Below are 27395 nucleotides of genomic sequence, written 5' to 3' on the forward strand. Positions count from 1 at the left end.
GGACGACTTCTTAACAAAAAAGGCGCACGGAAAGGTGCTCAAAGGGAATGCCTTTGGGAGATTTTCACCAAGGTGAAAGATGTGAGATAAGATGAGATTTTCACGGGCTCGTTTGGATAATGAAATGAGATGATTGTAGATAAGTTGAATAAAATATTATTAAAATATTATTATTATTTTAGAATTTGAAAAAATTAGAATTTTTTATTATATTTTGTATGCAAATTTGATAAAGTTGTAATAATGAGATAAAGATGGTTTGAAAGTATTCTTATTTTCTGCGATAATAAACGACATACCGTCTAAACATGATTTGAAGAAATGGCATGTCATGCATAACAAAGACCTTTTTTAACAAACCACACAACCTACGGACTAAGAAGTCAAATCCAGAGACCATGTTTTGAAGTGTAAACAAATGGGACTGTTTCTTAATTTTCCCAAAGAGAAATAGACACAGATATCATTTGAAGTCATGTCTCTCTCTTCAAAACAATTTCCCCAGCCTTCATTTTGATTGCTCATATTTTCACTCCAACTAAAAATGCCGAAGACGGCATTCAAAACAACTGATGGGTTGTATGACAAAAGCTTCCATCAAAGTTCCCATTATTTAATCGGAAATCGCCTTAAAACACAATTCTTACATATAGGCATCAGAAAGGTAAGTAATATACATCACTTGCCTGAACTATTTATAATTTCCTGAATGTGTGTGATAAGAATCTTAGGCAGCCCAATCTTCATCACTTCCATGGGCATCCTTAACAAGATGATCATAAAAGTAATTAGCAAGATCAACACATAAAATATAATTCAATCATAAGCTGGCTTCAAATAACATTATATCATCAATTCACTAATGATAACAAAGAAATATATGATGACTTGTTTATCACCGTGTCCTCAGACTGAAAAATTTGCAAATGCAATTTAGATATATATTTTAGTTGGTCGAGAAATCACCTGTGAAGAGCTCGAGAATTGTTCAATATCATCATCTTCAATCTGCATGGTTTACCTAAGATGTTAGTTACCTTTCAATGACATTCGGGGATTTCACTCTTATCATTAGAAAGGTTGAACCAAAAGCCAAACATAAAAGGATCTATGAAACCCATCATGACTCATAAGCCCGTGATTACAAGTATAGAAGCCAAATCGTTAAATACAGAAGGATCTGTCTTCCTTAATTTACTAGCTGCTTACACCAACACTCCAGAAACTAAATTATAGACTTGAGTAATGACCAAGAAAAGCCAGACATATCAAACACTAAAACCAAAGCTGAGAGCATTGGCATTGGTGTATCTATATGCAAATGCAAACACATATGTAGCTAGCTAGACCATTAAATTTACTACATTGGATTATGCACGTGTAAATATTTTCCTTGCTATGAACAGTACTACTACATCTTTGCAGATGGACTGTTCACTTTTGAAATTTTATTTTATTACCTCTCTCTCTCTCTTCCTCTCAACCCTCAACTTTCATCTTCTCCCTCGACACTTGATAGAACCCTTTCTCAAAAACCCGCGCAGCTCCCTCTCTCGATGGAACAGCACCAGCTCTCGACGGATCTCGCAACGGTTTAGGAATGATTTTCTCCCTCTATTCTCTATTTCTTCATTCTCTCTCTCTGGGGCTGAGTGAAGGTTACCTATTTCTCTCTCCGATCATGTGATGATTTCCAGGGATTCGGTCTCCCGCGAGGACGCTACACTTCATCGCGTCGCTATTCATCACCACTGCGGCTGCACTTGCTTGGTGTTTTCTCTATCGATTAGATTGGGAAAAGGAAACTCTCCCTCTCTCTCTATTTTGCCTAGGGATTTTTATTTCATAGATTTCAGCTTGTTGTAATTGTTGTTTGGATGCTTTGATTAATCTAGATTAGGGTTTTGATTTCTGAACTGATTTTTGGGATGAATTTAGGGTTTTGATTTTCTGATTTTTGTAAATGGGTCCTCTGATTTTTGTAAACATGTAGGAGCAAGAGGGTGGTATTTTATTGCTTTGTCCTCCGGTTTTGCTTAATCTAGATTAGGTTTTGATTTTCTGTTCTTGCTTTTAGATTAGGTTTGTATATTAAATGAATAATCAGTAAAAACTTCAGTCATTGTTGGATGTATAATCTGAATTGTTGGATGCTTGGGATATGTATATTAAATGTATTATTGTTGTATAAACTTCAGTCTTGCTTTTCAATATCCCCTTGACACAGTCACTAACCCAAATATCACTTAAAAGTGACCTAATTGGCACCTTTGATTGAATATCACAACATTCTGATGAGTGAACTTGAAATTTGTATAATCTCTCTCTAAAGGTGTCATGTTCCACCATTGGGAACAGAATCATAAGGAACATCCCCATAAAAGATTTGAATTCGAGGACAAATAGGTTAGAGTATTCCAACTTTAATTGTATTACATTATCATTTGTTGTGGCTTACTTGCTTTTTAGCCTTTTCTTAACAACTTGGGATATGAATATTGTTGTACTCTAATGAGCCGAGCTGTCTCCTTAATTGGTTCTAAATTGCTTATAATGTGCACTTAGACTTCCTATCTATAATGTTTTATGCTTTGAGGTTTAGTTAAATATAAAACATACCTTTAGGACTTGATGCATCTGAAGCTTGGATTGAGTGTATTTGACTTATGAAGAATTAATCTAACAAAAATAATCATTATAAAATAATTGAAGCCACGTGTAAATGCCTCAATAGGAAGCCGTTTGGCCTGTTTTAATTGGCTTGGACTTGCTGTGTGGCTATTTTTAAATGGTTTGGACTTGGACTTGCTGTGTACCATTGATTTTGGGACCTATGCTGCTAGGAAACTGTTTGGCCTGTTTTAATTGGTTTGGACTTGCTGTGTGGCTGTTTCTAATCTTCTGTTTTACTTGGTCCTCTGTTTTGAATTTGGGTTTTTCGTTTGCTGTTTGGTTGTAATTTGCTGTTTGTTTTGCTACTCCTCTGTTATAATTTGTTGTTTTAATTGGCAACATGACTATGAGTAATACAATGTTACAAACAACATCGGACTATGAGTAAGCATGTGATTTTATGATTTCATATGCTTCATCTTGATAATGAGGCAGCATATATTTTTGAACTGTTTGGTAACATTTTGTCCTTCAATATTTTGTTGAAGGATGAATACTTTAATTGATGAGGATCCATTTTTCACTACACTGTTGGAAAGTGGTGAGGGTGGTATTAACAACCCCCCTATGGATAGTGCAAATGTTTATGTCCAAGCCACACAACCCCTACGGGAAACAAGGGCACCTAAACAAAAATCCTAGTGGGGGGTGTCATTTACTATAGAGAAAAATACTCTTCTCATTTCAGTTTAACTTAACATTAGTATAGACTCCATACAGGAGACTGACCAAACCTCCAAACAATTGTGGAGTAGAATTTATGATTACTACAACACCTATAAAAGTCCTAACAGTCCAGAACAGTTTGTACCCTCTTTGACCAATTGGTGGTCAAGCATTAAAAAATGCGTAAATAAATTTTGTGGTTCCATAGCTCAAGTTGAAGGAATGCATCCAACTGGTGCGACCGAGCTAGAGAAGGTATAATGTTTTTTTCAATGTTTTATTGTTGTAATTATTAAGTATTTGCAATGATAGAGCATACAAATTGTGGAACTATTTTGCAGATTGATAAGGCAAAAATTTTGTACCTAAAGACCCAAAAAACCAACTTCAACATGGAACATTATTGGAATCTTTTGAGGCACCAACCAAAATGGCAAGCGCACATAGAACTCATAAGAAGAAAAGACAATGTGTCATGTTCAGGTAATACTCCAAACTCAATACGATTAGGGGAAGACATGGAAAATGTGCCCGTGGATGGTGAGAGACCTCCAGGCAAGACTTAAGGCACATGAGTGAAGACAGGAAGACTTATATGATGGAGAGAAAAGAAGCAATAATCAAGGCTGACAATGATCACCTCTTATTGCATTGTGAGGCGGCAAGGGTGATGTGGGATAAGATCTTTAGAATGGTTGATATTGCTTGGGTCATGCCATCGAGGGTGGTGGATTTATTGGGCTATTGGAAAATGATTCAAAGTTGTCCCCAAGTGGCGGCAGTGTGGAAGACGATCCTATTGTGCATCATGTGGTGCATTTGGTCAAAAAGGAATGAACATTGTTTTGAACACAAGGAGCACACAATGGCAGAAATACAGAATTTCTTTGTACACACTTTAATGCTTTGGTTTTCAGCTATTGTACTAGATGGGAACAATGTGCATGACTTTTTATCTTTAATTTATCATTCATAGAATGTATTTAGGTGTTCTTTTGTATACCTCCTGTGTACACGAGCTATGCCTATTTCATTCTCATCTATAAAATTTATCTATTACTTAAAAAAAAAAAAGAGGGAAAGAGGGGGGGGGGGGGGGGGGGGGGGGGGGGGGGGAGAGGCTGACAATGATAGATCTAAGTTAGTACTTATTAGGAAGAGAAAACTTGATATGGAAATTAAGGCTGACAATGATAGATTTGACTTAATAGCTCTTAAGAAGAGGAAAACTGATATAGAAATTATGAAATTGGATATTGATTCCATGAATTCTGTACAGCAAGAGTATTTTCATAATCTTCAAATGGAAATCATTGAGGAGCAAAGGAATAAGGCCATATCTCATACATAGCAATATGCTTGGTTTTGGTTTGTTTTAATTGGTGGTGGACTTGCTGGTACATTCATTTATTGTGGGTGATTTTGTATTTGTTTTTGACTGTGTGGTGACATTTTTTGACTTGCTTGTGGGTCGGCTGAGTATTGTTTTTTGTACTGCACTTCCTGATTTTTTGTTGTACTGGACTTGTTGGAGTTGCTGGTGGGTATAGTGGTTGTTGGTTGGTTGCTGGAGGAGTTTTATTGTTGCTGGTTGGTTGCTGCTTCGAAGCTGGTTGCTGGTGGCTGGTTGCTGGTTGCTATTTGCTCTTTGACCAATTGATGGAATTTTTTGTATCACATATATATTCATGTAATGTAATGGAATGGCATTGATTTTGATACATGAAATACGTATTGCAGACAACTTTCTGGAATTTGTATTAAGTTAATGAATTTGTATCAAAATCAACTTTCTAGAAGTTGTACTAGGTTGATTTTGATACATAGAATTTGTATTAAGTTGATGATATAGAGTGTTGGCAGCACAGGTTAGTATTTGTTGATGAAATTGGTGTATATTTATTGATGATCACTTTTAAGACAGCACAATTGGTGTATATTTGAAGATCTTATGTAGTGGGTGCTACTTGCAAAATATATAATAAAAAAATTAATTTTAGGAAAAAAAATTAATAATAAAATATATATATATATTTTTTGTTATTATTTTGGCTCAAAGATGCATAATCCAATGTGGGAGTTTTTCTTGAATGGTAAAGGCAATCTCCAAAACATGTGATTTTGCATTTGCATTTGCAAACATCACTGCCAATGCTCAGACAGTCGATCAGACTGTGGAAAAGAAGGTTCGAAGAATGCCACCTTAGGCACCACCCTAACAAATCTATGGTGACAATACAATTGTCCGCAGAAAGAAAATATAGCTTCAATAGTTGTCTTCTATCTGAAGCTTTGGAAAGCTCCTTTCAAAAGTCTACCCCAAATCAGACATTCAGAAACTTCTTGCTTTTATAATTGTACCCAACTACTTACAATCTAACATATCACATCAAGTCATGTTAGTCTGTAAAGTAATTTTTTTATAATTCTTTTGCAAACCAAGCATTTCGTTTAATAAACTATATATAGTTTAATCCTTTTCTTTTTTACCTATCAAAAAAAATTATTGTACCCAACTACGTCCATTGGCTAATCAAGGTCAGCCACGTATTATTTTCCACTACATCCTAACCAAAATAACACCAGAGCTGCTAGGAAGTAGCCCTTATTTTACCACAGGCCACACCAGCCAGTGTGGGGGCTGATGTGGAATTTAGCTAAATAAAACAAATAGAAACATAAAACGCTCGAGCCCTATTCACCGTGAACCGATTTCTAACACTGCAATCTAGGGTTCCATCCCACAGCATTTGTCAATTCCAGCTTCCACTGTCCCACAGCATTTGTCTCCTCCAGCTTCCACTGTCCCACAGCATTTGACATAATTTTCTGTGCTTTCTGCAACATGCTCTCTCATGCCATGGCCAAATGAGTCAGTGGCACCTATTAACGAATTTCCCTTCCTCTCCCAGCCTTTAATTCAACTGGTTGGGTTTCTTTCAATTAATGGCCAAGTGAAAAGCACCCATTAGATGTTAGAATCCATTCTTCTCCTAGCCTTGACTTCGAATGGGCAGTTCTCTTTTCAAATCTGACGTAATGGCACCCTTTGATTCACACTATCAAATCCCTCCTTTTCTGGTCTTTTGATGCTAAAAGATAGAACTTTGTCTAATTGTAGTGCTTGAGCTTAACATGTGACTGGCTTTCAATTTGTTTCCTCATGGGAAGCAAAGAAACGCCGGTGAGAAGAGGAAAGTCATTAGGTTGGTGCCGCTGAGAAACGGGGAAGGGAGAGGGGGAAGGGAAGCAGAGGTCAGTGCGAAGGGGGAAGGAGGTCAAGGGAAGGATCATGCCTTTCAATTCTTTTTACCAGGGCTTTTTGGTCACTTTACTCCAGCTGGACGGTGTGGACAGGTGTGTTAAAATAAAGGCTTGAGAAAATAATTTTCGAAACAACATGGTTGCCACCCTAACAAATCATTTTCATTACATCTACTGATATTATTCTACGCTTCCCCCAACCTATGTTTACCCCTCAACTTACATTAAATCACTCCGATTCAGTAGTGCATTAACAGTTTCATGCACAAGACTAACCATCTTAAGCAAGTTTTCCTCATCTTTACCTCGATAGTGCCTGCCCTACCTTTGAACGATGACTTCATTCCTAATATCAAATTTTCCTAGTATTCTCACTCATCAATTATAACATTCTCGTTTTGCCTACTCTAATTTTATTAATTTTATGAACATCTTTCTTAAACAATGAAGTTTTGTACCATACAGCATAGCTGGTCTCAAAGCAATCCTATTGTATTTTCTTTTCAAGGTAATCAATCTATGGTCATACAATTCTCCTGATGCACTTCTCCACTTCATCCATTGTGCTTTTATTCCAAGAGCCACATCCTTGACCTCTCTGTCCTACGAATTATTGATCAATGATTTGAAAGCAACAAGAAATAACCTCAATTACTAGGCAGAATGATCAATTCATATTCAGCACATATAATCATTTCTAAAAGCTCTCAATATTGATTGGCATTTAAATTCATTTTGCCAACATAAAGAACCTTTAGTAGCTAGAGTCGTTTCACCTAGTACATGATAAGATATAATGAGGAGAGAGAAATAACTTATCATGGTAGGGATAAATGATTTTTATCAGTTGGTATGATGAGAAGATAGAAATACACAAAGAACACAAATGAACTAAAACTAAAACAAAATACCTCATCTTTTTTCTTTGCCATGGCTCTTCCCCCTGCAAACACAGGAATGCTGATACGTAAGTTTGCCAATGACATTTATATTCACATTTTGTAATGATTTATTTTCACAAGTAAAATGACATAAACAATGCATATGTTTAGGAGTGAAGCATCAATACACACACACACACATACATAGATGTGTGGATTTCCAGAAAGGACTGCCTTTTAATTAAAATAATAATAATTTTATGCAATTTACACAACTAGAAAGGCTGAACTATCTTTAAACAAATTTTATTACAAGCCATTCATACATCTGATATTAAATTGTGAAAAATGAAGACCCACAGAAGGTAGAGAGGCCTGATAAAACAAAAGTAGTATGCTCCTGCTATTATTACCATCCACAACAATGAAAAGAACTACTAAACTGACCAAATTTCCTGCTTTTCTAAAAAGAGGAATAACAAAGGGATCCATGATCATGAACCAATATTACCTGAGATCGCAGATCCCAAGTTTGTCTATAAAGTGTGGATCAAAATCCAACACACAAGCAACAAAGAAAATTTTTATGCTAAAATCTATAAATGCAAACATATATGATAACAGCTCAATCAAAAATTAAGAGAACAAATTCAGATTACAAACATCAGGAACTCAAGTGGAAAGATAAGAAATTTAGGCATAAACTTTCTCTATAGCAGAAACTATATAGCTTTTATTTATAGTTTTGAGTCAAGAAACCTATAAGCAACTCATGTTCATGAGTCGAGTTCGTGTCATGTTAAGTCTGAGTATTTGACCATATGGGTTAAAACCTAAACATGACCCGTTTAATTAAATGGGTAAGACCCCAAAACCCTAACATGACCCATATAAACAACAGGTGACATAAGGCAACCAGTATAACCCACTTAATAATCAACTCGAGTTGAGTTAACCAGTTTCATACAAATAGGTTGAGCTTACCTGTATATATATTTTGACCCAATTAACATAATTTCACATATAATTTAGGAACAACTATATAAATCATTCACAAATTACAATTAGATTCATGATAAAGTTTCATTATCAACATCCAGACCAATAGTCCATAACAAAATAAATATCAAGAATTTTTAGTAGTCACGTGATAGTTAATATCTCCAATAAAATAAGATTGCATACCAACAAAAAAGGGTTAATATTCATATTAAGTTGTCAAATAGTATCAAAGTTACATCCCAACAACAACATAGGCATAAATCTAAACATTTATAGAACTTGAAGATGGAAGTGTAGTGCCATTCTTGATCTTGTTGAAGATAGAAGGGGTTATTTTACTCCAGAGCTTCAGATATTTTTAACACCTTAATTTACACGGTTCCTATTAATTGGTGAATTTCTTACGACCTCCATCTACTAGGGGCTTGTTGCTACTTTTGGGACTCACTTAAAAGGAAAAAAGTATTCTTCCATCACAGTATACAAATTAGCTTCTAAATCTTGATTCCCTCATAACATATATTGAAAGATTTTGAAGTATCAATAAATTAAACATATAGTAGGCAACAGCATGGGAATATTAAGAGGTGTTAGTGACAGGGCGAGAGAGAGAGAGAGAGAGAGAGAGGGAGAGAGAGAGAGAGAGAGAGAATCACCAGCATCTTTTGCCCTGATAACTTTTGCCTTTTTTCTAGGTCCATCCTGCAAGAACAACATGTAATGCTCGTAACTTTGTTCAGCTTACACACTGACCTGGATCTTATAACTGTCCCTCATAAAAGCAGCACAATCACTAATAGATCGCTGTATTCAAACTTCAAAAGAAAAAAACAGGGCACAGAGTTCTCACCTCATTTCTGCTCCTTTTTGAATCAGTACTCCTCGACTTCTGGCCAGAAACTGGAAAACATCAATAGGTTTTTTTTTTCCTGAGTCTTCTAATCCCAACAATCTCATTAAAGGAAAATAAATTGGGAAAATTAGCAACCTCTTGGAGATGGAGATTTCCTTGGATTTCTTGGTGCTATCTGAAAATTGAAAAGTTCTATTCAGAATCTGGGAATAACAGTTAGTTCCAGTGTACTTAGCAGTATAGCTCGAGTTTATTTTAACAATATGACATGTAATGGAATAAATGCAGGAAACTAGATATCAACAGGCAAGATGATAGGCAAATTTGATGTCCATGGAGCAATATTCTGCCTTTTTTTTTTTTTTTGATAAGTTGCACCCACCTAGAGAGGCTCACAACCTTATCATCCACCCTACTCATAAGCACAGATGAAGGGACTGTTTGAGCTAAAGCTAGTTGGTACTATTCTACTATTATAAGGCAGGGGAAAAAGAAATAAATAAATAAAGAACTCCACAGGCAACTTCAGATGAAAGCAGGCATGAAAAGGTGAACCTACTATCTGGTTTAAAAACAAGGCTCCTCATAACTTACCAAGTAACAATTCAGTTGTAGCAGGCATGCATGGATAATGAATTTGGCCATCTAGAATATATTATACAAGGATAAGCCCCAGTAATAGCATGTCAACATCAGTAACATTGTGGCCACTGTGAGCTTCAGAAAGGCTCACCAATAAGGTCTATCCATAAAAGATTCTTAGCAACAAGGTTAAATTTATTCGAGTTTTATAAACTTACATAAATCCCTTTCCTAACAAAGTTGAAAAAAAATGAAGTAACAGATGATAATTACGGTTTGCATACTGAACATTGAAACTATAATTTTTAGTTTCCATTAGATTTTCCCAAATGTCTTGCTTTGAATTTTTCAAAAGCTCAAAGTTCAAACTTAGCTAATGGATTTCATCAAAACATAAACTGCATCGAAACCCTAATTTCTCATAAAGCAATTTGGCTTGCACAGAAAAAAGCACAGCAAAACACAAGTCCTTCTAAAGTAAATTCAAAAACTGAAACAGAAAAAAAGAAAAAAGAAAAAAGCCTTGTATAATTTAACTGCATCATCTTTGACTATGGGGACTTCATAGAGCCCATTTTATTAAGATCATTTTGAACAAGCACCCATTTCATCTTCTTTGGGGATAAGGGGGGCTTATTAGATCGCAGAGATCACTCAAGCATGGGTTAGAAAAAGCAAAAATTGGCAAACAATTCACAAAAAAAATACCAATATCATCTCTACAGCCATCAACAGTCTTTATACAAGAAAGGAGAGAGTTTCTACATTTGATAATAGGAGAGAGATGGAAACTATGATATTAAGGTCCTTACTCATTAGTAGTTGGTATAGAAAATTAACTCTGAGTAAGTGATACCACATTTGAACAAGTTGTATGGTGGAACTATTAATGAAATCTCATTGCATCCCAACCAGATTGTCTGGTTGTTATCTGAACGAGTTAATATGAATATCATAGTGGAAGTTTTTCCATTTCACACTGTTTTCGGAACCAAGGGCATGGTTAAAAGAAATGTACTGTACTCTGATGGAACTTAGTGCAATAATCTCAATGAAGTTGAATGTAAAGAAAAAAAAAATTATAACTCTACAATGCTGAAGGATTAAATTGCACTTCTGAGAATGGAGAAGGAAGCAGAAAGAACCAGGAAAAACGTGGAAGCAAAATGAATAAAAAGAGCAGAATTGTTTTTTGTTTGTTTGGTTGAAAGCAATCAAAGCAATTGCACTGCACCAAGGGGGTTAGAATTGGTGTCAATCAACAGGAAATGACCCCTGGGTAGGTTAGAATTGGTGTCAATAGAGAAATAAGCTTAGAAATGTAGAGGAAGGGCTTGGGCCAGAAAAATACTAAAGCTAAACCAGAGAACCTTGCTTTAATACCATGTTAAGAATGCAACTTGGAAACAAAAAAGATAACTCCTCCCCCTCGGTATTCTATTATATAGTCTGAACAATCAATACAGTTGACCTGATATTGATTACAATAATGTTTTCCTTGTACTAATATTCCTTTAACACTTTTTATTTAACTAGAGGAATAATCTTTCAAGAACAAGAAAAAGTAATACCACCATCATAAAGAGATGGAATCAAGCAAGTACTATGCTTAGATGCAATGAAAGATAAAGATAACTTCTCTATTATAAGAAGAAGAGGAAAAAAAAAAAAGGATCTGTTTGTTAGACTTCAGGAAAAAAACATGGGCTTTAGCTAATATTCAATGGATGTAGATAATAGTGAATGATATTGAATCATATATTAAGAAAGAGTGAAGGTGCAGAAATGTAAGCACCAAGGAAAAAACCATATATTAGAAATACTATAGCCCTCAACAACACAATCGAGTTCTGGCCAAAATTAAAAGATAATGAAACAAAGTTATTTGAAAACTACTTTGCACTTTAAGTTGTTAAAATAAAGTTAAAAGGCCTTACCTTCCCTTCCACTTTCTTAAACAATGTGGATATAGTAGCCTGAACAAGTGAACCATGACTAGTGTGAGACATTCCCTTAGATTCAGTCCCTGGAGTGGCAGTGTGAGACTGCCTTTTCAACTTGGACACCAACACAAAGTCGCCTTCATCCTGTTCAGGAATTTGAGTTCTTTCTGCAGCATCCTTATAGTCAATGTCAATATTTACATTGCTGAGATTTTCAGTCTGTAGTTACAAATTTAAGGGAATCAAAGTATTGCAGTTGAATGGAATGGTTATGTAATTAAAATGTAAAGAGGCAAAAAGTCAATGTTATAGTGCAGCTGGCTTGCAGATATGTTTAGCAACCCTTGAATATTAATTTTACCTTCTGCAAAGTTTATTGAAGTTTATTGCTTGTAAAAAACATTAACTAATCAAGATAATATGAGCAGGATATTTCCAGCAGTACAATTTGTGGTTGAAGAATCAACTTCCACTACTTTCTTCTCTTCTTCTGATGATACATCAGTATCGCATTCAACAGAATCCTCCCCAGAAGAAGATTCTGCAAAACTGACCAATAAATGGGTTAGAGGTTAATGGAACTATTGAAATTTTAGAAGACAGGATTAACAAAAACCGAATAGGAATCAAAGCTTAATCAATGAAAAATTTAACATTGTTGGCTAAAACATGAGCAGAAGCGTCAGCAAATGAATGACAGTTTCAAATTTTGGTGTCTTTGAGGTGATCTGAAAGCTTTATTATCTTGTCAGAAATTCAGAGGGAATAGGGAGCCATCATGAAAGGAACCACAAACAATAATCACATAGTTTATAGATCTTGTATCTGATGGATGCGTGGCAATCTCTCAACATTCCATCCGGTGAAGTCACAGACCATGCCTATGTCAACATATGATAAGTTCAGAAACAGCACTTCTTCTTTTTTAACCATCAACAAAAATTTTCCTCTTTTCTTTTTCCCCCCCGGGGGGGGGGGGGACCATGTACAATCAATAAGCCTAAAAAATACGAGCTTACACTCAAGTTTTCTGATTGTTAACACTATAACCTAAGATATACCCCAACCTCTTCCTATCCCTTTACCACTCAAGCAAAGAGACAACATGATCGGCATTCAATATCTTCAGGCAATAGCAGAATTTCACAGCTAATCACACCTTTGTGTTAGGATAACAATTTACATCAAGCAAAATAAGAAGCAAAGCTAATACTTAAAAGTTCTCCCAGCAGTTCTCTCTGAATGTCGAACTGGAGTCTCTTCCGAAAAATCTTTCAACATGTTTTCACCATCTGATAAATCAACTTCAAACTCAACTTTAGGAGACTGTTCTTCAACAAGTCTAATCTCTGTTTTATGTAAACTAGGCTGATTTGTAGATGCAGCACCTGCACCACCTTTAAAGTCATATTCAATGAGTTGTCCCTGAAAAATAATGGACATTGAATACATGGATCATGAAGGGACATAACTACCCCGAAATTCAAACAAATACAAAATATGCACTTCAACTAGTGAGCAACTTGTATTGAGGGAAACTAACCTCATCCAGTTCTTTAGGAAAATTAAGTTGAGCTTCTTCGGGGTTCTCATCTTTTCTCCCAATCCACCATGCTTCTGAAAATACAATCTGCAGTATCAAAAGTTACTGCTGAGGCTCGGTTCAAAGGGGAGTTTGAAACGCACTCATAGGGATAATCATAAAGGGGCACAAATAATGTCTTGTAACCCAGGAAAGAACATGAGGAAGAAGGAACGGAAGAATGTAAAATATTTTCAGATAAAAGACATGCAGGGCTGTCAAAAGTGCTGCCCTGAAAGAGACCACCAAAGGGTTTCGCATCCAATTGACAACCACAATAAAGTAACAATCGCCTTAAACCATTATGTACATATGGTACAGATTTTTTATGCACAGACCCGTTCAATTAACCTGACAAATATATCAGAATATAACTCATGGATTATGTAGTGTATTACTTGCAAGCTGCAAGTTATGTAAGGATTATTATTTTGCCATACTATATTCTATACTATACAAGTAAATTCTGTATGGCTTAAAATAAAATCGTCACCCCAAGCATTGGATTCAGTGTATGGGCTGAACTTCAACAGCCACATCTTCAACTCCAACAACATCACGAACTAAGCCAATCTCAATTGTGAAATCTACAACATATATTATTTTCAAAACAACAACCCTGTTCCTGTTGAGCCATGTCATCCGTTCATATGTTAAATAATTACAAATTTAAAATAATTTGAAAGTTCCTTGAATTTGTTTTTGACTGGTAAAAATTTTCTTAAATTTTAAAAGTCAAGAGCGCTTTGTATTCTTTCAGCTATAACAATTTTTCTTCTCTCGTCTATATATAATTCATTAAAATTAGTAATAAAAAAATCACTTTCAATTACTTCACGATCAGAATATAAACAAAATTAACAAATAAAATTGAATTAAAATTAACATTTTCACTTGCATCATGACGGAGCGCAACTAATTTAGTTTGAAACCAGACACAACCATGACATGCAAGATAATACACCTAATATGCTTTAGTTGTAGACTCAGCATCACAAATAGAATGTATCAACATCAAATAATAAATGAGAGATAACCAACTCTTTTGTCGGTCCTCTGCCAACAAGCCTAAAATACATCCTCTGCACTACCCAAACTAAAATCCTACCAGGAATTTACATCAGTAGAATGAACAGAATAAAAGACAAAGGAGCTCCCTGTCATTGGCCTTTAAGCATACAAAAATCAAGAAGCCTTCCATTTAATAAGACAGAAAGTCCAAGTGAGGTAATGCACTGCTAGATCTGACAATCCTGACAAGGTAATACATTGTTGGACCCAAAACCATATATACCCAGCATATTTTTTTTTTTTGGATAAGTAATATATACCCAACAAATAAACTAGACATCCAATTTTTTTTTTTTTTTTATAAGTAACTGACATCCAAGTGTAATGATCATAAGCTTTCTCAATACCCAGCTTGCATGTAACTCTTGGAATTCTACTGTCTAACCTACCTCCCAAGCACTCACTAGCAATCAAGACCAAGTCCATAATTAACCCCCCCACCCCCTAGGCATTTTGAGTATCAGAAATCAATTCTTCCATTACATTCTTCAACCTGCCTGCCAACACCTTCACTGGTAACTTTAAAACACTGAGCTAAACTTAGGGGTATGTGATATCTAATCTTTATAGCTCCAATTTCATAGGACCAAAATAATCAAGGAAAGCAAGCTTCTCTCCCCTTACATCAACCCTCCAATCAACTACGATCCCACACGTGGATACTGGCAAATGACAAGTAATCAAACAGAGGATGTCAATCCCCATAAGAAACTACACAATCACATCTTTCATCTCTCCCACTTCTCTTAAATGATTCCCATCAATCTCAATATCCTCAACAAATTAAACCTCTTTCGCGAACTGGCCAAATGGTGGTAAACCTTAGTATTTGTCATCAATTTCTTTAATCCAAGTAGTTCTTAGTTTTTGTCTCCTGCTAATCTACCCAAACCAAGCTGTAATGACCCAGTCCAATATCTCTAAAGTCAGAATATGGGTAATTTTATTGGGCCTAAATTAGGTTTTATGGGCCATACTAGATAAGCCCACGAGCTATAATTTATTTCGGTTGGTTTCAAGGCCCATTGAGGTCTAGTGGATGATTTTGGATGATATTAATGGGCCAATATTTTATGTAAGCCCAATTAAGACTTATTGGGTAATTTTTAATAGACCAAGGGCCCAAATTCTATTGCGATAGGTTAATGATTTTTATTGGGCCCAACAATTGGATTAAAGCCCATTGAATATTTAGGGAGCAAGTGGGCCCTATTTTAATTGGTTTTAGGCCCAATAAATTATTTAAGAGCCCAAAAGTATCTATTGGACGAGTTGGGCTTACTTTGGACTTAAACCAGCCCATTAGAATTTATTATTTTTTTTTAATTTATAAGAAATTTTATTACCAAGAATAGAAACAGCACAAGAACACAGGATGTATACAAAGGAAATACCTAATACGCTCTAGAAAACAGGAAAACTAAAACAGAAATAGATTCAGTACATTATCATCATTCCTAACAAAGATCTTAGCCCACAAACTCAAAATAGAAAAGAAAAAATTCCGAAGATCTTCAAAAGCATACTCTGTCTTCAAAACATCTCTCATTCCTTTCCAGCCGTGGACACCACATTAAACACAAAGGAATCATTCTCCATCTGGCAGCTACACATTTCCTTGCCTCAAAACCACGCCAACATGCAAGATAATCCACAACTTCCTTAGGCATCACCCAATATAAACCTGTCCGACCAATAACCTCATTCCACAAATACTTTGCCACCTCACAATGTTAAAAAAGGTGATTTACAGATTCACCATGACACACCAATCAGCTATACACAAACCATGTTTTCTAAGGTTATCCGTGGTCAATACTTTCCCTAGAGCAACCACCCAACTGAAAAACGCTACCTTAGTAGGTACCTTCACCCTCCAAATGCTTTTCCAAGTGCTTTTCCAAGTTGAATTTATTATTCAGCTTGGCTAAAAAAATATAGGGAAGCCCAAGAATAGGGTTAGGACCGTTAAATGGCCCAATTTGTTTATTAAGCCCAAGCAAGGCCCCAAGGGGGCCTTTGAAAGTCCACAAACAAGCCCATGACTAGATCAACTACCCAAGGAAATACCCTAGAACCCATGTGTTAAGCCTATAAATTAGACCCAAAACCCATGAAGTTTGACACAAATGTGAGATCCAATCCAAGCATAAACCATCTGCATGCAAACTGCTATATATATATATATATATATATATATATATATATATCTCTGTGTGTGTGTGTGTGTGTGTGTGTTCCTTCTTCCCTAGGGCTACTGCACATGCAAACCAAATCAACAACCACAATTGGCTTGTTGCTGCCTCACGTCAGCCACTTGCTGCTGCAGGTCCTCTCTCTGTTTGTGTGTGTGTGCTGCAGGTGACCCTCCCTCGTGCAATGAAAGAAACAGGAGGCAACCTCTCACAGCGGCCCCAACAGCCAATACACACATCCAGCACCCAGTCCACAAACTTTCACACAGATGCAGCAAACAAAGCACCCTCATCCACGGTGCATGTAACACCCCAAAAGAAATTCGATACAAGTAATTTCTTTGGACTTTAGGAATGCCATGAAAATCTAAGAGGATTTCATGCATCGAACGATTGATTAGGTTTTAGTCTGTTAGCATAGTCGAATTATGATCTACTAAGGGGACGGATTGCCTTCTTGATTTTTTTGAGGAACTTAGGATCATAATTAGGCGAAACAGATTGCACCATTAGACTCGTATGAAATTTTGGGATTTTATGGTGCAATAATAATTTGAGTTTTTTCGGGTGAAAAATAGGCCAACTGGAGAGCGCCACATGGCACCTAGCACATCATGTCACCAAACAGCCGTCACATCACCATATAGGATGTCCAAATCAGCTAGGATCACTAGGGAATCTCATTGGACACATGGCACCATCACAACCCTCCATTTGGAGCACACTTTACACTTGTCAAGTGTAGTACAAATGTGTAAGGTGGATGGAGTGAAAATCAACCTACATGCTCTTTTAGGCCTGGTTTGGATAATGAAATCCTCCCAAGTCATCTCATTTCAATATCCAAACACCACAAACACAAACACATTTCAATTTTAAATGTTCAATTTTTTCATCTAATCATAACCTAATCATTACAACTTTCTCAAACTTCCAAACAAAATACAAAAAATAATTTAACTTTTTCAAATCCCAAAACAAAAATTATATTCTATAATATTTTAAATTTATAATATTTTTATTCAACTTTTTCTCTCTTTTCCAAAACCCCATAAAACATATTAACTAAAACATTTCACTACTATTCACAAACTATTTTACTACTATTCACAGATCATCCCATATCATCTCACAATCCAAACGAGGCCTTACACCCATCACACTATTCCAACCACCAAAATACAACCATGGTCAGCCACCAAAGAGAGTTTGGAAACCCCAAATCCTTGTGAGGGAACCGAAACCCCAAACCCTAAATGGATGCTACTCGGTTTTGACCATGCAAGCTTCTCTCTTGGTTTAAACTCATCCTACAAGCAACCATCACCTCTTGTACTTTCTCTTACACCCTTGTCCACTCCCTTACACCAAAGTACCCTCGTTTGACCAACCCAACTGGGTTTGAACTTGAAACCCTAAGTGAAACCCTAACCAAACCCCAAATGAGCCCAATCGAATTGGAGGAAAAGGTTCCAGCCAAATGACCCCCCACCCCCTTGGCTCTTCACACAAGCAACCTCCTCCCATGGAATGACCACTCCCTTGACTGATTTTGTAGCTTTTGGTCAGCCCAATAGGGTACTTAAAATTGCAAGTCAAACACTCAACCTCACCTCACTCACACACTCTCACTCGGCAAGCCCATTTCAGCCGATCAACTCCACCATTTTCACAAGCAACCATTCCATCACTTGTCACTCAAAGTCAGCCCTCACCTCTTCCCCTTTAGCCTCATGTCTCTCTTCATTTTCCCTCACACTTGAGCTTTTCATTTTCCTTCCTTGGGAGCAAACTGAAAGTGAGGTATATTGACAGAGTTTTGGTGCTCAGTTCGTTTGGACATTCAAGCTTGTAAGTATTATTTTTCTGACTTCAACCTCTTTTATTTTTATGATACTTTAAGTCTTGAGTTTGTTGGAAGTATGTTGGTTATTTTTATTCAAAGTTTGAAGGTTGGAAGTTGTTAGTTTGGTGTTAAGGTTCACGGTTTGAGTATGTTTGGTATGCCTTGGAAGTTTGTGATGAAATGTTGTGTACTCCTTAGTATTTCGGTTCTATGGTGGGATGTTTTGATGATTATACAAATCTTTGGTTGGATTTATGGCATTCGAGGTTTTAATAAAAAGATTTGCATGCTCCTCTAAGGTGTTAGAAACTGAAACCTTCAACCATGGGATTGTTTGACTAAGTTTGTCCTTTTAGCTTTAGAAACTTGAATCCATGGTTTGATTTTATAAACTCTTGTTTATAAAGCTTTAATTCATGATTTGAGTTGGCTTTTTAAAGCTTTATAACTAGGATCTTAGTTGGAGTTTTGATGAACATGCAAAGAGATGCGTTTTTATGCAAAGTTGGAGGGATTTCTTTGATGTTGTGATTTGCTTTGATATGTTGAATATGGTGCTAGGATCAAGACAGGACTTGAATATGGGATGTATGGACGTATTGTTTCAAGAATATACGCATGCAACTTAGGGATTTAGACATTTTTTTCAAAGCCAAGCATGATTATGTTTCGGGTCCTAGGGTTTTTGTGCAAGTCGATTGTCATCTATTGAGCAAATTGATTTTTGTTGCTAGTCATGCATATTATCAACTAAGGTCAAGTGATTTGCATGTTAGAGGTTAGGATTATGATCCTTTGGATTCCTTAGGCTCAAAATTCAAGTGAAAGGCCAAAGGCATCACGATTAGGTTTGGTTTGACCTATTCTTAGTGTTTTGTGTTGATCCTTTCAAATGTCAAACTTCTAGATTTACCTCTATTTGGACAATGGGCCATTCGAAATGAGGGTGTGGAAAAACATTCATCAAGGATGGGGAATTTTTTCTAGACATCAAAGATAAGAGCTGGAGGATGAGTCAAGACAAGTTCTCATAGGAAATGTGGTGTGGAGATCGAGCCTCGAAGGAAACCTATCCAGTTTTTTATGGTATTGCCTTGCGCAGTTAGGCCTCAGTGGTTGATTTTCTCCAAGTTACGAATGGTAAACCATAGTGTAGTATCTACTTCATCAGATTGGTGTAGGATTGGGAAGTGGAATCTATCACTTCACTCCTCGACCTCCTGTATTCACTAAGGTTGAGAGGTGAACATGAGAACAAAATTCAAATAATCCATGCCAGAAGAAGACGATTTGAGCTCAGATCACTTCATCATGTCCCACACCCCAAGATATACATTCCTTTCCCAGGAAGAGTATAGTGCAGAATAAGGAAACCATCGATCACCCGTTGCTTCACCTATGAAGTGGCTAGGGTCTTGTCAGTAGCAATCTTCCAAGTTCCAACTTCTTGGGATAGAATGGATAATGCCATTTTTAGTGGTTGAGCTAATGGCAGCTAGATGAGGTATGCTGGGTGGAGTCACGAGCATAGATGTTGGAACAATGGTGCCTTTGTGCTGGATGTGGAGGATTTGGAAGGAGTGTAAGCCCAAAACTTCATGGATTGCAAAAGAACTTTGCTAGAGTTGAGAACTTTCATGCTTGGATCCTTGTATAAGTGGACTACGGTCCATAACAAGTCCTGTTTTGAATCCTTTACAGAGTTTACTAGTTTTTGCTCCCTAACATTCCTTATATTCGGTGTTCCCCCTTGTATGCCCCTCGTGTACAAAATATGAAATTATCTCCATTAAAAACTCTTAACTTCTCTACCGATCAAAAAAACTCTAACTTCTTCACCACTTTCTAATCCATAAAATCACAACTTTGCTTGTAATTTTGGAGAATTTTATACTATTGCTTTTGGCCTAGCTCAAGTTAAATGGAACTCTAGTGACCTTCTGCTTAAAGAATGAAAATACTGAACTTCAAACAGCTTAAATTTATCAAAAAAATTTATCGATTGCATGTCATCCTTAGCATTGTAATCTTCCATAATAAAAATAAATAAACACACACAATGGTTTTCCTCACCGATTAAAAAGTTAAAATTACCTGATTTACTTGTTGAAAAAAATAAAATTATCTAAAGTATATCTATAAAAATAGCACCATTCTCAATTCTAGTCAATCCATTTTTTGCCCTATTACTTTCAGACTTTATCTTTTATAAGTGCCTCATCGTTGTCAGACATTAATTCGTGCTCCTTCATATTGGTCACTGCAACTATGTAGGACAAGTATCTTAAAGTCCTAAAGAGACTGGGTGTATCAAAGGCATGCAAAGAAGAAAGAAAATGATCCCATAGGGTTGAAAACAACACCATAACAATCAACGCCAACACCATAACAATCAACGCCAACAAAAATCATTGTAACTCAAGATATTTGAGCAAAACCGATAGGACTAACCATATTATCAAAGACATCCTCGCACATCACATTCTTCCCGCCTCTTGGGAATTGCAATGACAAATATCTGTTTGTCGGATATACAATAGTCCCAAAAAACTTCATTCGACCCTGAATTGGCACACAAAAAATAAGTATATATCATGTAGATATAGCATTTACCATTGACAAATTGACACCATGTGTGCAAATTCTACCAATGAGAACAATAAACCACCTTTAACAGAAAAATCATAAAGAAAGAAAGAGAAATGATTGGAATTTTAGTAAGCAGACTTGTAGGACAAGAGTAAAAAAAAGACGTGAAAAATCTTATTCTTTTTATAAGTAAGAAGAAATTTTATTGATATAGAGATAGGCAAAAAGACATGAAAAATCTTAGAAACCACACCTTTTTTTTTATAATTAAAGAAACCACACCTATTTGAGTTTATCAACCGAAACTTCCAGGTTGCTTTTTTACATTTTCTTCTTCATCTTCTTATCAACCAAAACTCTCGAACTAGTTGCAAAGAAAAGGCAAGCTACATTTGCAATACGGATCATGAACCTCTCCATTATATCGCCTAACATAATAAATGTTCTGATATTATAATTTTTTATTAATCTGATAATCCATCTTCATTTTCTTGATACATAGACTAAGTACAAAGAGGGGACATTAAAATTTTAAATAGCTAGTGATAGCTGCAACCCAATTGCTCTGATTTCTCACCTTTTACTACATGTTCTCAGAACTAAACATAGCTAGTTTACCTATTAAAAAAAATTAAAAAAACAGTAAAAAAGCATGTTGTCAACCCAATATCTTGTTAATTATGCCCATCAATTTTTACTTATCAAAAAAAAAAAATTATGCCCATCAATTTTCAGTTCAATTGAAATATAGAATCTCGCTTGCTCCGATAAAAAAAACCTCAACGCTTCTTAAGTAATCTTGCAAATACTAAAAAGAAGAAAAACACAAAGCCCTCACCCCCCCCCCCCCAAAAAAAAAAAAAAAGAAAAAAGAAGATTCTTCTCTCCTGCAAAATTTATCGGCAGGCAGATAAAGGAAGAAAGAGAGCATAAAACCTGAGGGAAATCGAGGTAGAGAACGGGGTTCTTAGTACCCAAATCCTTGAGCTCGCCTATCTTACCACCTGCGACGGGAGCGAGAAGGCCCGGGAAGGAGAACAGGAACCTGTTCTTCCTCTGGGACTTCTTGAGAATGTCCTTGCCATGGTGTTTGATGACGGCCTTTGAAGGGCTCAGCTGCTGGTGGACTTCGGCCGGAGTCTCGGAGAGTATGTTGTTGGCAAATGCTAGTCTCTTGAGCCTCTTGCGCTCTGTCACAACCGGACCGAGCTGCCTACTACTCTCACGCCCCTCCTTCTTCGATGATGATGAAGAGCCCCGCCCCATTCCTCACGAACCAGCAGGGTTCCTTGCGCTTCACTCGCAGTAGCTGAGCACACCAGATTTACAGCCAGCCTCGCATGCGCCAAATCTCTTTGTCACGATGGGTCTGAAACAATGTTTTGAATACTGTACCGAAAGTCATACCAATGAAGGTATTGGAATCAGTGTTTTAAATTTTGTACCGTATTAGCTTGTATGGCCAAAATTTTTCGTTTCAGCCGTCCAGCCGGTACAAGTACTATACCTATTCCGTACTGACTAAAATACCGACCGGTACCGGCCTCAATTTCAGCTTGTGTGTTTTTTTTTTTTTTTTTCAAACTATAAACTTATTTTTTAACTCTCAATTCAGACTAGACTATTTATAATTTATATATATATATTTATATATAATTTATTTATATATAGACTATTATTTTGGAATATAATTTTTATATATATTTATATATATAATTTATTTATATATCGACTATCTCGAAACGCTATTCCGAAACGGTACTGGTATCGAAATATTTCGTTCCAGTGCCTTGACCGGTACAGCGTCCGGTACGGTATTCAAAACATTGATTGAAACGAAATATTTCGGTACCGGTACCATTTCATATACCGTTTCGAGATAATATTTCGGTACCGATACCGTTTCGGTACTGGTACCGTACCAATACCGTTTTGTGTACCGTTTCGGAATAATTTATACCTTGATAAATTATATATATACAAGCATTAACTGTATTCCAAAATAACAACAAAATAAGTCATAAACTCAATACTTCTCAATACAAGTCTTAAGTTTTAAGTTACAACTAACATAAATTATAAACACTAACATTATCATGATAAAATTATTAACGTCACCATGTCATCAAAAAGACAATAAGGATCAGGATTCGACATGTTAATCAAATATTTTCATCAACATCATCACCGTCATCAACATCAACACCAACATAATCATTGTCTTCCTCATTTAGTGAGGCTAATGGCTCCTCAATACTTGGCCAATCCAAATCTTCTCCATCAAGAAGCTCAGATTCTTCACCCACCCATTCTTCCATCAAATCAATGTTTTCAAGATTGATTGGATCTAAAGCATCTCATCCATTTTTTATACTCCATTTTTTATAAGTGAAAATGTTATATATTTTTCAACAGTGAAAACATCAGTATTAAAAAAATTTACCTCTCTCAGCTTCAAATTATAACGAATAAATACTAAGTCATTCAAACGTTTATGCACTAATCTATTTCTCTTCTTAGAATGAATAAAATCAAATGTGCTCCAGTTTCTCTCACATCCAGTTGCACTACAACATTGACTTAGTACTCGAACAGCAAACCTTTGAAGCGTTGAAACCTCGCAACCAAATTGGGTCCACTATGCAACTATAATAATAATACAATTATAAATTATTAATCAAATACAAGTAAAAATAAAATAAGATAAAATTTAAAGTACAAAGTCACATTATTTAACAAATGATATTGATAAATGATAATACCTGGATTAATCTTATCACGCTGGCGGATTGTTAAAGAATGTCCAAACTCACCTATTGCATTTTTATACAAATCAAGTTCTGCAATGATCTTGTCTTGATTATCGGGATCAAGTTCCATCTTCATAACACAGCTGTTGAAACCTCTTACAACATCATTTTTATTTTTAAAATTAGGGCTATAGTAAATTTCAGGGTTAAGAAAACAATCCGCCGCATATAATGGACTGTGAAGCTGCCTATCCCATCTTGAATCAATGATCCTGGTGAATGGACTGATTAAACTAACTTTGTTATTGCATCTTGCTTTTATGTTCTCTTTGGCTCTTTCCATTGCATCATACAAGTATCTCATTGCAAGCTTCTCATCCCCGTTAACAAGTCGTAGAACACGAACTAAAGGCTCACTAACTTTAACAATAAATTGACATTGAGCCCAAAACTCTTTATCGTCTAAAACGATCTCAGCTATCTCATTCCCTATGCTGCTCTTGGAATAACTTGATGCAATCCATTTATCACAAATAAACATTTGTTTTAGTTCTTTCTTAAACAAGAGCAAGCATTGGATATTTAAAAAATTTGTCGCAAACCTTGTAATTGCAAGACGACACAAATCATGACCTTTGGTAAAGTCTTTTCTTCTCAATGCCAAAACCCAACCATGGTTATAAATGAACTTTGTTATCTTTTTTACTTTTTTTATAGTATCATCAATAAGGGGAAAATATCTTGGATCAGAAAAATTCTCCAACATTAAGTCTATGCAATGAGCTGCACATAGGGACCAGTAGAAAGAGTCATACTTCTGTTGTAACTTTTTTCCTGCAGCTTTATAACTTGCATCTTTGTCCGTTATGAACTACACAAGATTCTCAGCTTCAATTTCTTGAACAACCTCATCAAAGATGTTAAACAATGTTTCATCATCTTTTCTAAGGCCAGATGTATTAACAGATTTCAAGAACATTGTACCTTTCGGACAATAAACTAGAAAGTTGATTATTGATTGTTGCTTCTGGTTTGTCCAACCATCTGCCATTAGTGAACAACTGGTCTCATTCCAAACCTTCTTCATTTGTTGCAAATAATCTAAAACCTCATCTACAGCCATCTTTAACAAATTTCCTCTCAACTCATATAAAGATGGGCCCTTGAATCATGGCCTGATGGCAGTCATGGCATCGATAGCTGGTTGATAAAACTTAGATTGAGCCGCATTGAAACGCCAATTAGCATCATACCACCAGCGTGCTATAGCCATCTTTGCTTTTACAATCATCTCATTTGAACATATAGAACTCTTAATTAAAGGTTGGGCCCCAGGAGTTATTCTTGGAGCAAAAAATCTACTCAATCCCCCCACTGACTTTCCAGTTCCAGATTCTTTCGACTTCCCCTTACCTTTTGAAAGCTAAGACTATCCCTCCATATTATTACTATCATCAATATCATCAGATGTTAAATCTATATCGCCTCCAATCTCTAAACTTATTTTTCTTTTCTTCTATTTACTTTTTTTCATTTCATTAAGTAACTCATTCATTTGCCATTTTACATCTTCAGAGACCTTTTTACATGCTTCTACATCGCCTGGAATCCTAGCTAGATAATACTTCAACTGAGTGATCCCGCCACCTCTAATTACTTTATTACAATATAAACATTCAGTATTATTTCTTGTCCCTGGCACTGCACGTGCATAGGTCCATGCTGGATCTTCTAATCTTACAAAAGCAAGTGGTGGAGTTGAAGTCATACCACCGGTTGATTGACAAGTAGACATTTATAACTATTAAAATATAAAACATTAACACTTATAAGTAAGCCATTAAGAAGAAACTCATCAAATCTAAACTATAAACAAACATCTATAAAAATATATAAACAAACATCTATAAAAATATAAACTATAAAAATATAAACAAACATCTATAAAACATCTATAAAAATTCTAAAACATTTATAAAAATATAAACAAACACTATAACAATATAATCTAAAACATCTGCAAAAATATATAATCTATAAAAATATAAACAAACATCTATAAAAATATAATCTATAAAAATAAACTATAAACAAACATCTACAAAAACATAATCTATAAAAATATAAACAAACATCTATAAAACATCTATAAAAATATAATCTAAAACATTTATAAAAATACAAACAAATACTATAACAATATAATAAAACATCTACAAACATATAATCTATAAAAATATAAACAAAAATCTATAAAAATATAATCTATAAAAATATAAACAAACATCTATAAAAATATAATCTAAAACATCTATAAAAATACAAACAAACTAACAAAACTAACGAAATAATTATGATTCAACAAACTAAAACATCTATACAATTCTGATTTATTTATAAAAAAAAAACTAACAAAATAATTAAATTAATTTCGAAAATGACCAGAGGGAAGAGACGACGGCGGACGGCGACTTGCGAGCTGACGGACGGTGCGACTGCAAGTTGCGTTGCTGCTGCTGTCACCGGCTGAAGGAAAATGAAGAATTGAAATTTGACTTTGAGAGGCTGAAAGTGAAAATAGATTTGGCCTTTGCTGCTTTGCGTGAAATCGAAAAAGAGAAGAGAGAAAAGTGAAAACCCTAATATGTGAAGTCCAAAATTGTCCCTGAAAATTTATTGGGATTTCAAAAATGCCATTCAACTAGGGTGTAGAATTTTGTACTGGCCGAAATAAGTGTTTCGGCCGAAACATCAAATACCGGCCGGTACAACTGGTATTTTGAGCGAAACGGAACATATATATTTCCAATACCGGCCAAGCGGCCGGTACGGCATATACCGGCCGGTACGGTACGGAACCAAAAACACTGGTCTGAAATCTTTTTGAAAGAAAATTCCTAATGTGCGATAATAGAGAGATCATCACAAGTTTGCTATCCAAATTTCAAATTTGGAAAGCTGTAGCAAAAGTTCAAACTAATTTTATTCGAGCATTCACATAGATTTCGTAAAATAAAATTTTTTATAAAATATAAAGAAAATTGGTCAAAATATCAAATATTGTATTTGGTCTTTATTTAAAATATAAAAATTCTATGGACAACCACCCTTGCGTCCTCGCCGCGGAACCGGTTCCCACGTGGCAGATAAAAAAAATGCCGTTTTGTTTATTTTTCATTTCCCTTTCCCATTCGATTTTCCTCCCCGCCTTTGATTTCTTTCCCCATTTCCAAACCCCCTTTGTTTCCTCCTCTGATTCCTTCTTCCTCCCAAATCTCCTTCGACGCGCGATCATCACCATCATCATTATCACTCCCTGAGTGGTGACGGAAGGTGGAGATCCGCTCCCTTTCACCTTTGATAACATCGCCATGGAAGACGACCTCAAAAACAAGGTGAAGTCCGATCTGGAATCCTTCGTCAAATACAATCAGTATTATCACCGTCTTGGCCGCGTTTGGAAGTGAAGCTTTCTCTTATATGGTCCGTCCGAAACTG

The 27395-nt window shown here is 35.7% G+C and overlaps 1 protein-coding gene across 1 annotated transcript; it reads right to left on the bottom strand.

Moving 5' to 3' along the window:
• Positions 1-329: 329 nt before the first annotated feature.
• LOC121244439 (DNA-binding protein RHL1) lies at positions 330-26894 on the bottom strand. The gene is made up of 13 exons (XM_041142513.1): positions 26776-26894; positions 22084-22522; positions 21010-21120; positions 13408-13494; positions 13078-13289; positions 12298-12413; positions 11859-12085; positions 9475-9514; positions 9337-9386; positions 9143-9188; positions 7515-7546; positions 967-1008; positions 330-763 (listed from the first exon to the last, which is right to left on the bottom strand). Exons 2-13 carry the CDS (start codon positions 22411-22413, stop codon positions 728-730), a joined length of 1329 nt encoding a protein of 442 aa, XP_040998447.1. The 5' UTR covers positions 22414-22522; positions 26776-26894; the 3' UTR covers positions 330-727.
• Between the last annotated feature and the right edge of the window lie 501 nt (positions 26895-27395).

Source organism: Juglans microcarpa x Juglans regia, chromosome 8S (genome assembly GCF_004785595.1).
Source record: "Juglans microcarpa x Juglans regia isolate MS1-56 chromosome 8S, Jm3101_v1.0, whole genome shotgun sequence".
Lineage (NCBI taxonomy): Eukaryota > Viridiplantae > Streptophyta > Magnoliopsida > Fagales > Juglandaceae > Juglans > Juglans microcarpa x Juglans regia.